Below are 12,227 nucleotides of genomic sequence, written 5' to 3'. Positions count from 1 at the left end.
AAAAAGAAATAAGGATCTTCACAATTAATATGGTTGCATATATAAAATAAAACTTTAATGTGTTATTACTCTTAGGTTACAAAAAGTAGGTGTAACATAGCTCTACCTGTGAAAATAGATTTGGCCTCTTAGGATGAAGTTGAAACCATAAGAAAGGTACTAATCTCAAAAGATAACACTAAGATCATATAAACATGCAAAAAAAGGAAAAGTTTACTTTTGAAAATCTTCCACATGTGGAGGAATAAAAATTAGATGAGATATTTTCATGCCACTCTCTTAAGAGTTTCATTTATTAAATATTTATCTTTAAATGACTTAATAAGTACTATGTTAGGTGTTTTAAAAGTGCCCCAAGGAATTCACAGCCAAATAGAAATGCAACTGTATTTGATTTAATCAATCACTGAACACCTATTAAAGATTTACTCCAAGCCAGACACTATACAGATAAATCCTAAAGTCCTTGCCCTCAAGAAACTTTTGTTCTAAAATTCACAATATTGGAAGAACTATACTAGAAATCCTCACAGCCTCTCAGAACTAATTAGCTGAAGACACAGCTAACAAAATCCTTAAAAAGAAGTAATTAAATTTGAAGTCTGGGAAGCTAATCTACAAGACCAGAACAAATTGGGAAAATGAGCCTTGAAAGAATATTACAAAAAGTATACCTTGAGGTAGAAGGCCCCAGTATTGGAGTTCTTATCTGTTTTTATATCACAGACACCTACAGAAGTTTGGTGAAGCTTATGGATACCTTATGCTATTTTTAAATGCATATGATGAAATACACAGTATCACAAAGGAAAGCAAAAGTATGAGAAGATAAAGATGTCCCATCTGCACTCATGCACTCTCTAAAATCTGTCCATTTATCCCCAGATTAAGAACCCCTGCACTAACAGCTGAGGACACTGAGAGAGGTCTCTTGGGAAGGTGACACAAGTTGTGTTTTGAAGGAATTCTACAGAGATTCTGCAAAGTCAACCTGAGAAAGAAAAGCATTCTTGGCATGAAGGACAGACAATGCAAAGACCAAGAGATGGGAAACAAAGTATAGAAGCATGTGAGAACCAGCAAGAAGACAAATGTGGGTAGACTATAGAGTGGAGGTACATAATAAGGTGGACGAGATAGGATTTAGAATCACAAAGTTCAGCCCTGGAAAGGCCTTTGAAGACTTTCTAGTCTAACTCCCATTTATAGTTGTAAATATGTACATGGTTATTTGCTCAGCTAACAAATCCTAAAAAGACAAGCCACTCTCTTCTCAAATATTCTTGAACAATAATACTGCCTCCCGAGCCCCAAAGCACAAAAACTAGATTATTAACCTTAAAGGATGCACTGAAGTATTTTCCAGAGTTTAAAGAGAAAACATATGCCTTAAAGTCTAGTAAGTGTTAAAGTGATGTTCCTCTTAGGCAAGTCTGAACATGTTGCCTTTCTCCATATTCAACAAAGTCCAATTGTCTCTAGGATTAGATATGAACATTTCTGGTGGACATTTAAAATTCTCAGCAATCTAGAGCTTTCCTGACTTTTTGGTTTTCTTACACTCACTCTTTTCCTACCACTCTGTGCTCCAGCCCCATTGGCATCCCAGCTGTTCTGCACAGGAGCTCCATAGATTTTTTTTTTTTTTTGCTTCGGGTGAATCACATGTACCTGGCTCAGCACTAAAGCATTTAGCCCTTAAAGATGACAAGGCAGTTCCCCTATTGGCCACTGAGCAAAAGGATGATTCAATGGTTGTTTCGAAAGTGCTCCACCCTTGGTGCTCCCTTCCTTTCCAGCTCTGGATCCTGTCAGGACTGTTTCAATCCTTCCCAAGAGGAGTGAGGGAGGAGTAGCTTGCCCTACCCTCAAAATTCTGTAGCCATGAGTACATGGTAGATAAAGGATGAGTCCTACCCAGAGAAGTCTGAGCCAAAGTATCCAACCCAAGATGGACAAGTACAGTCTTAAAAGTCTTTTTGAGTTTGAAAGTGTGGAGATTCTAGGGAGTCCCTCTGGTTGGATCTGACTAGTAGCCTAGATAAGAGTTCCTTAGAACTCATCCAAAGTTCTTGAACAGATAACCCCTACCAAGCACATGGGCTGTTTTAACAGAAGATACAAATTGGAATTGTTTGGAAAGTGGCAGAGCCAAAGTGGGAACTGGAATGCCTATACTGCAGCTTCACAAATAGCTTTATGCTTTGAAGAATTTTCAACATTTGGTTCCTGAGCATAAGATTGGTTATAAGTTGATGAATCTTACGGTGAATCATTTGTGTCCTTTGGCACCTCTTCTATGTGTAGGAAACAAATACCTGTCCCAAACCCGATTTAACCAATACACTGAGTACACCCTCTTGGGAAGAATTAGGCATTTTTTTACACCCTCTTGGGAAGAATTAGATATCAGCCAACATCTAAACTTTAAATAAGTTATCTCTGAGATGCTAGAGTGGAAATTTGAGCTGAAGAATGTTAGAGGCTTCTCATTAGAGGCTTCCCTCTCCCAGGGCATAATCAGGTCAGTACCACTCCATTGATGAATCCATAGCAGAAAAGTCCTTTAGTAAAGAAAGTAGTGCAGTGGCTCAGTCTCTTGGGTCCATCAGTGGTTCTCAATTGTTATATTAATGGAAAAAAAACTTATTAGGCAGTCCTGCTATGAGCAAGGCACTGTATTAAGTGTTGGGTATACAATTAGAAAATCAAGACAATCTGCTTTCAAAGAACTCATACTTTGATAGGGGGAGACAATACATAGAGGAGATTTCAATATCCTTCTTCTGAAAACAATGAGGCTTGTTTTTTACAAAATTGCCAACTTCCTTCCAATTCCTCCCTCTCCTTTCCAATAGAATCCTAAGTGGGGGAAAGGACAAGACGTAGCAGTGGCACATAGTGCCACTGGCTAAGTAAAACAATCCAATATAACCATTATGTTTGAGAGCAACCAGTATCCAGAAAACTTCTCAGGTCCCCACCTTTCTACCGAAAGGTGAGAAATGAATTTTATGCTCCAGAAACAAGAGAACTTGAGTTCAGTTTCAACTTGGACATTACGAAGTTTATAAGTTTGAACAAATTACCTAATCTCTCTGAGGTCCCATCTACTTCTAGAGCTATTTATATATCACTTTAGCAAGCATAATTTGAATTCTAAAAGACAAATTATTATGCTGACTCAAAGTTATGACTGATTTTTACCTTAAAAATATTTCAAGTGCTAAACTTATTTTAATAATAATATTAATTAAGTTATACATATGGCAGTGTAACTGGGCAAGTCACATCCTCTCAACACCCTAGACACCTAAAATTTCCTCATTTAGGAAATCCCTATATCAGTGAAATCAGACTTCTAATCCTTATGGTTTATATATATGATATATACATATCACATATATCATATATAGAGATTATAATCATTTTCTCATGAAAAGATGCATAAAACCTTGAGGTTCACAAATCTGTTATGTTGTTTAGAAGTCATTAAGGTATTTTTGAAGAGACTAAATTAGCACTACCATTTAACTGAGTGTCATTTTACATTTCTAATTATTTTTGACTGTCAACTATCAATATAGACCTATCCACTTCTATCAATCAAAAGACATAATAAACAATGAGTTAATTATTAAGGAAGTAAGATTTTAGCTATTTACAATTTCTTCACTAAGAGTAATATCAAATTTTATTTAAATATGTCTTTGGTTATAAATTTAAGTATCATTATTATCAGTGCAATCAGTATAAAATTAAGCATTGTCTAATTATAGAGAGGCTGAGAAATTCCCTTCTTTATTCAGCTATCCAACTCAAAAAAGTCTTTCATAAGCAGAATCAGGAAAATAATACTGAATGACTACAAAAAATGCAAATTGAAAGAAAAAAAAAGAAACTGAATATTACAGGAATATAATGAGTAAGAATCTTGGTTGTAAAGAAGACTTGAGAAAATGGATCCCTTTCCCTTCTTTGCAAGGTGGGGAACTAAAACCTTGGAGTACTACACAAGTTGCCAGATCTTATTAAATTGTTCATTGGTTTGGCTGAACTACTTCTGTTCTCTATTTTTTCCCTCTTTCATTGTTACAAAGGATAGACAATTTGTGTTTTCCCTAGCATATTTAAGCTTACACAGAGGCAGTACCCTCCTTCTGAATTCTCAAAAGAGTAATTCATTTGTCAATTTATGAATTATAAAGATTTGCAATTTTGCCTTAGAAACACGGGAATTCTTCCTATTGAAAATGGGAAAAACCACAGGATAATTTATTTTTCATTTATTTTGCTTTGCAATGCCCTTTCTGGAAATGATAGTAGCAAAAAACAAAGACTGTTTTTATGACTGACAATTTTTGAGTTGGTTACAAAAAAATTTTTTTTCTGTCTGTATTAGCTCAATAAATTCTCAGAGCTGGAAAATAAAAATTTTAAACAACCTTTGGATTTCATTTAATGCAAACCATACTTTACAGGTTAGGAAAGATTCAGAGGTAAAGTGACTTGCTCAAGGTCATATCACTCAAGTCTGACCATATCATCCCTTCCATCTCTCCCCTCCAATGTCTCCCTCTCACATCTAAGATTAAATATGACCTTTATTTATTCCATAAAGCCCTTCACCAACTGACAGCCCACCTGTAGAGCCTTATTACACATGACTCTTCTTAATGAATCCTTCAGCTCAGCCAAGCTGACTCTATTGATGTTCCTCATATACACACTACACCAACTGTCTCTATGCCTTCTGGCCTAGACTGTTCCTCTTGCCAGAAATGTACTCTTTCCACCTCTAGCTCAGTGAACCCCTAATTTCATGCAAAACTCCACTCAGCCACCTAAGTAAGGCTCCTTCAGGACAGAAGAATTTAAATGTCATAATTATACCCCAAGAGTTCTTAGCACATGATAGGCTTGCTAATTACTATATTATAATCTAAGTTATCAAAAGGTTCAGATACAATTTTGCATAAAATAGATAATAAGTATTAGCTGATGAAATAAAAACTGAAAATACATTAACTTAGTTTATTTGTTCAAACTTCTTCTTTAACAATAAGTTTTCATTAAAAATCTGTGACATCAAAAAATTATAATCATACAATAACTTTTTTAGTAGTCTCAATAACCATTACTCCAAACTACAAACTCAAAATAAAAGGGCAAGTTTCTATTTGGAGCACTTACCTATCAACTTGAAAAATGAATAAGAAAATATTTTACCTTGACTTTCAACAGAATGGGGGGTGGGGGAGGGGGGCAAATAGATAGCTTAGATAGATATATAGATATCTATCTTAGATATCTTAGATATCTATCTTAGATAGATAAATAGATAGAGAGCCAGGTCTACAGATGGGAAATCCTGGGTTCAAAACTGGTCTCAGATACTTCCTAAGTGGACAAGTCACTTAACCCCCATTGTCTAGCCCTTACTGCTCTTCTGCCTTGCAACCAATATTTAGTATAGATTCTAAGACAGAAAGTAAAAATTGTTTTTTTTAACGTGACAGGGAGACCTAAATTATGTTTTATATGTATGGCTTATATACATTATAATTACTCTGGTTAAATGAAATGAGTGTAGATTATATGTTTAGTATAATTTGAGAAGTTGAATAATTATTCTCAAGGCATTACTTTGAAACTAATTAATTTATGTTCTTTCTGCAATCTGTTCTAGTTGTCCTCATTTTGTGATTTCCTTTCAAACCATCAGTCTATCTCTTAAGGCATTAACTTGTAAGTACATCTTACCAAATAAGTAACTGATGGATGTCATTAGACTAAAAAATATACATATGGAAAGATTTCAATTGACTCATAAGAAACTTGCCTTTTTCTTCCTTTTCCCAATACCCTGGGCTATGAATGAAACAAATTCTGTTTGAATGAGCAAACAATAAGTGACATCTAAGATATAGAGTTCCCTAAAGAATCAAACTTATAATATTGCCCCATATTCAAAAGTCCCTTATATGGACATTTGCCTTAACTGAAGTGTATCTCATCTCATCTAAGCAAAAAGAACAAGAAATGGAGCCCAGCAAAAGGTCCTTCTTACCTCCTGTGTGTGCTCTTTAAACACCTGCAAAGGGCCAGTGGCTTCAGCAGTATCCCAAAGTTGTAGAGACCCATCTCCACTGCATGTGATTAGTACATGTTCATTGTTCTCACTCCATGTCACATCAAACAGGCCATCATTCCAATCAAAACTACACCAAGGTAACCAAGACCAGCATTTTTTAGTTTTACAAAGCATATTGTAATATTACATTCACAATTCAACACTTAACTCTCCATTCTTTCTGAAATATAGAAATAGCCAATATTTAATAATTCTCATTTAGACCAATAGTCTTAACTTCCCTACCAAACATTTTTAATAGAAGAAAGTAGTTATTAGATGATTTTTTGTCCTTGTCTTTCCTGACTGAAGTACTTTTCTGTTCACAAAAAAAAATCACTAAAGGAAAAGAGAAAAAAAATAAAATACATAAAACAATTCACAATTTAGATAACCTGCTTCTGAATAATTAGAAGTTGACAATAGCAAATGGAGAAATGGGTCAGTATCATTTTATATTCGACTTAAGAAGTCTAATGTCTTTGACTTTAAAAATTACAAATAAGTGTTTATTAACACTACAGTTTTTAAAGAAGCATGGCAGATCAAAATTCAAAAGGAAAAATAAGTGACATAACATGCAACCTTGTGAAACCTTTCTGTATATTGTCAAATAAAACTTTTATTAAACAAATGCATTCAAAACAAACCTAATTTTGACTATGGGAAAAACATTCAAACTATTCAACCAGCAGTGATAATGGCATATAATACATTAGTTTAATAATTAGAGAGAGATCTTTTTGTAATGGAGAAGAATTGGAAACCGAGGGAGTGTCCATCAATTGGAAATGACTGAATGATTTGTGGTATAGAGCTGTAATGGAAAACTAATAAAATAAAGTACAGGATGAGTTCAGAAAAACCTGGAAAGACTTTTATGATATGATTCAAAGTGAAGTGTGAGCAAAAGCAGAATAGCATAATACAGTAAAAGAAATATTGTATGATGATCAACTATAAAGAACTATACTATCAGCAAAACAAAGTTCCAAGTAACTCATGATAAAGAAAAAAAATTTAAGTTATCCATAGCCAAAGAATTAACTATTGGAATCTAACTGCAGATCAAAGCATGCATCCTTCAATTCATTTCCTTCCTGAGATTTAATTGTATGTGACATGTCTTCAGTTACAACATAAGGAATATGGAAATATACATTGCATGAAAGCACTGATATATTATAACCTGTATCAGACTATTTACCACCTTGGGGAGTTGGGAGATTTCAATCTCAAAATGTCAGAAAACAATTGTCAAAAAGTGTTTCTACATATAATTTAAAAAATAAAATTCAATAAAATAAAATTATAGCACTATATTACCTTCTAAAGTGTCCAACCCCAGCTTCATTTTGTTCTAGTACAATGAGTGTTCCACAGCCTAAAAGGAGGGGGGAAGGGAGCAATCAAGGTTATGTTTAACATTAACACTACAACCTAGTTGTGTGACCTTGGGCAAGTCATTTGACCCCAACTGCTTAGCCCTGATCAATCTTACACCCTGTTTTAGAATCAATCCAAGACAAAAGGTAAGGATTAAAAAAAAAAAACTAACAATACTACCACCTGCTTTAGCTATATACTATGAAACCAGGAAGGTCAACACAGTTGCATTTAATGAAATGTAGTTCATTTTTGTGGGGTTTTCTTTTCCTTTGGAATTATTCAAATAAAAATCTGTCTTTTAAAAGAGAGAAAATCTTTTATTTAAGGAAATGTTTTTAAGCTTTTGGCACACTTTCTGATACAGTATATAGTATATGCACATAAAAGTTTAACTTGCTTTATTTTACATAATTCTTCAAATGTGAGGGTTTTTCCTGTTTGTGCTTTCAATTAACAAAAATATATTTGCTTCCTCCAGTCCTCCTGAAAAAAGAAATACTATACTCTCATAACAACCATGAATAGCTAAACAAAGCAATGTCCCAAATTAGTCAAGTCCAAAAACATGCCCGAGACTGCACCCTGAATATATTCCCTCACTGTTAAAATATGAAGTTTTTAAACAAATATCAGCCTATTGAGTAGATGATCAAATTGTGAGTTTCTTGAGGGGAAAGACTGTCTTTTGTTCTTTTTGTATCTCTAGACATTAGCATAGTTCCTAACAGTAAGTGCTTAATAATATTAGCTATGCATTAGCTGATAATAATTATTATAATATTAGAAAATAATAAGGAAATCTTTTCAAATATGAAGTCTCCTTTCAACTAAAAGATGTATGGCATTCTTTGTCATAGGAGAAATTCTTTTGAAGAGAAAAAAAAAACATTCTGCAATTAAATTGGCATATAGACTTGTTCTACCAATTCTGCTCTAAACCAGGTTAGTTGACTTGCTAGATAGAACACATTGCCAATTAAAAACAAAAGTCTTATAGTCATGGTAGTACACAAACTCCTTGAGGACAAGGATGGTTTCAATTTTCTCCTCATTATTCCAGTGCTTAACTTGGGCATTTTACACAAAGTGAGCTACTGATGCTAATAAGAATGACTATTCATTTTTTTATGGCCACCAGCTAGAACTCAAATTCCCAAACAACTATACTACAATCTGTGAGGTTGGTCACAAGTGGGGCAAAATGAAGGAAAGATCTTTTCAGATCCATCATGACTTTAGATAAACAAAAGTATTCAGGGATTGGTGGGACAGTAGCATCATGTCCATGGCCAGAGAAGCAGTACCTCATTCTATAGAGCAGTGATGGCAAACCTATGGCACAGGTGCCAAAGAAGGCACAAAGAACGCCCCTACCCCCAAAGTTAGTTACTAGAAAAGCAGAGGGACTGGGTGAAGCTGTTCTCTTCCCCCTCTCCACTGTCTAACATTTTTTCACATTCCCCCACCCCTCTGCTCAATAGTTCAGTGGAAAGGCTTTCTCCCTCCCCTGTGTGGTTTAAGGAGGGATGAGGGGTGGGATTCCCAGGATGGGGGGCAGGGGTGAGGCACAGAACTCCATCTCTAAAAGGTTCTCTCCATCACTGCTATTAAGCATGTAAGAAACAGGAGGTTTGATCACTAGGGAGGATCAATTACCTTGGTTCCATTGCTTTTAAGGTATATTAGTAATATCTAAAAGATAGTAGGTAAATGAATATAAATGGTTGTTTTTTTTTTCTCTTAATCAAAAGAAGCTTAACTTCTACAACACTAAGCACACTGGGGACTGTGGGAGAAGAATCTTCCTGAAAATCTACAATAAAATTGTCCTCAGTCCCATAAGTAGTTGGGTGGGCTGGGGGAAAAAATTTATTTGTAGAGCAGCTAGGTAGTCCACAGGATTAAGCAATGGGCTTGGAATCAAGAAGACCTGAGTTCAAATTATATATATATATATATATATATATATATATACACATATATATAAAACTGTGTGACACTTGGCAAGTCACTTAACCTCAGTTTCTTCATCTGTACAACAGGGATAAAAATAGTACCCATCTCCCTGCCAGGGATGTTTTGAAGATCAAATAAGATAATAATTTAAATTATTAATATGTGCTTGGCACATGTATAAAGTTAGCTATTATAATTTTTTTTGTACATTTTGTACATATTTTGCATAAGCTATTTAAATTGCTGTTTACAACTCTGAAATTGACAGAAAAGATTACCCCATCCATTTTACTGAAACCCAGAGTGATAAAGGTGGCTTTGCAAAATTATCATTTTAATTAGGGAATGAGCCAAGATGAGAATCAAAACTTTGATTCAATATTTGTTAAATATCTACTATGTGTAAGGCACAATTCCAGGTGTTGAGAAATACAATAATGATAAAGTAGTTCAAAATCTAAAGGGGGGAGGGTCTAATAGGGAAATTGTACAAATAAATATAATTCAAAATAAAATATTAAGCATACAGGGAAAAAAAGCAGAATCTGGAGGAGAGGTAGAAGCAATTCAGACTGGGAAGAAAACAAAACAAAATGTGAACAGTAAACCTAGGGCTAGGGAATCTAGAAACTGTTAGAAGAGGAAATAGTTAAATTTGTTAAAGAGGGTTGAGGATGACAAACGTGTGTATAATGAGGAAAAGAGTGTAAGAGAAGGATGAAAAAATTATTTGGAAATTGTGAAATTTCCTAATTTCCAAGATGGATTACATTTCTTCACTCAGAAGCCCCTAGAGGAAGGTACAAGAATACAACTACTTACCAAAATTCAATCTGGATTAGAGTGGATTACAGTAGTAGAGAGACTAGAGGCAGAAATAGGGGATAAAAGCCTATATCAACTGCCCAGATGGTCAGTGAGGGCCAGAACCAGGATGGTAACAGGAGGAAAACAAGGAATAAATGATTAAATATATTCTAGAATTATAATTTAAGGAACATGGTGATTGATGGAGAAGGTAATGAGAGAAAGGAAATGGTTAAGATTCCAAGACTTGGGATCATAGTTGTATTATAACATTAAGTAGACAAATCAGGTCGGAGGAGAGAAAAATAAGTTGTTTCTGTTGTGATAATGGGTATTTGTATTTATATACAGGTTTAACACACCGTCCTCAAAATTGGTACGAGCAGTGCAATTATTATCCCCAATTTACAAATGAGAAAATTGAATCTCAGAGGTCAAGTGACCAGCCCAGGGTCACAGAGCTAGACTCCACAGACACCGACCCTCACAGGAACGTTAAGACGACCAGCCCGCTGGAGGTCCCCATCCCAAAACCCCCACCCTGCCCCCCTCCGCGATTGGTTCCGCGAGTGCCCCCCAGTGGATGGCGGGGAGGGCTGGGGCCTCACCCGCGATCCCGTAGTACTGGGAGGTGGCGCAGGCCAGGCGCCCCGGCAGATAGGGGGAGAACTCCACAGCGTAACCATGGCGACCGGGGGTCCGCAGCGTCTGCGCGCCTCCGCCGGGCGCCGCGCTCATCCCCCACCCTGCCACCTTCCCGGCTCCCGCCCCCTCGCCTTCCTTCCCCTTTCCCGGGGCAGCCGCAGCGGCAGTGGCTCCAGTTCCGGGAGAGAGGCGGAAGCGGCCCCGGTTAACAGGACCTAGCGGGAGAGCTTCTGGAAATAAGAGAACGGAAATGACTCTATTTCAGGGAGTGCAGTCTAGGCTCGGATTGGTCCGGAGAGAGCAGCGTACGGAAGCCTTTGGTGGTCATATTAGCCAGAGGCAGCAGGCTCTTGCTTAAATCTCCAAGTAATCCTTAAAGGAGCTAGGTGTAATTATGAGGCAATTTGGGATAGTTGAAATTACTACCATTTTGGTTGCATTGTGTATAATGAATCAGCAAATATTTATTAAGCAACTGCTTGGTACGTATACAGATAATACATAATAGATTCATTACATGTAATAGATTAATATTTTATAGGGAGAGGGAGAGAAGGAAAAAAGGAGAGAGAAAGAGAACTCTGAGTAGAAGAGGATGAGCATTCCAAACATAAAGGACAAATAGAGAAAATGCCCGTGCTTTATTATTTTAACCTTTGCCCCTCAATTCTGTGATAGGAATCTCAAATGATAAATTAATTGGGCCTATTTGACAGGCTATTTGTACAATTTTATGGATTTTTCCAATAACTGGAAAGTAAGGCTAGAACAAAATCTTGAGATGTGCCTCGGGAAATACCCTGGAAGTTTAAATGCCCCAGGGCCATTTTCCTCTCCTAGTCCTCCCATCCAATTTTTATTTTTTTGAAAAGTGTTTTCTTAACACAGAGTTTGCTTTTAACGTGAAAGTTTGGAACTGCAGTCCCATCCACTTCACTCTTCTCTTCTCCACCTCTATTCCACCCTCCCACCCCTTAGCCACTATGTATCACTTGTCTAGTGTCAGAAGTGATTGTGATTCTTCCATAGTGGCTAGGTCTTCATTTGCCATCAGACTAGAGGTGTCAAGATAGGGAATGACCCCATTAAAGGATCTGTAACTATTACTTCTATTATTAGATGACTTAATAGATTAACAGAATATTACTTAATATTATATCTGTTACTACCATTCACTATAAGCTCTTCTACTTAAAATACAAGAGCCAGAATGGAGAAAGGAAAAAAGTGCCCCTCTTTACCTCACTCTTTTAATTCTCTTCAGCTAATGCACCACCTCTTTCAAAAGGTCTTTCCT

General features: G+C 36.1%; 1 protein-coding gene across 2 annotated transcripts in view; it reads right to left on the bottom strand.

The window, feature by feature from the left end:
* Positions 1-11,195, bottom strand: part of PEX7 (peroxisomal biogenesis factor 7) — an 81,750-nt gene extending 70,555 nt beyond the window's left edge. Inside the window, exons 1-3 of one of the 2 annotated variants that reach the window (XM_007484617.2) lie at positions 10,894-11,195; positions 7,460-7,517; positions 6,071-6,221 (exon numbers count right to left, since the gene is read on the bottom strand). In XM_007484617.2, the coding sequence (XP_007484679.1) occupies positions 6,071-6,221; positions 7,460-7,517; positions 10,894-11,023 (339 nt within the window). In that variant the 5' untranslated portion in view covers positions 11,024-11,195. The remainder of the gene's footprint in view (positions 1-6,070; positions 6,222-7,459; positions 7,518-10,893) is intronic. The other variant, XM_056818870.1, reaches the window with a different exon arrangement.
* Positions 11,196-12,227: the final 1,032 nt, after the last annotated feature.

This window comes from Monodelphis domestica, chromosome 2, assembly GCF_027887165.1.
Source record: "Monodelphis domestica isolate mMonDom1 chromosome 2, mMonDom1.pri, whole genome shotgun sequence".
Taxonomy (NCBI): Eukaryota; Metazoa; Chordata; class Mammalia; order Didelphimorphia; family Didelphidae; genus Monodelphis; species Monodelphis domestica.
Note: the sequence above shows the minus strand (reverse complement) of the source record. Positions and strands in the feature narration are given on the sequence as shown.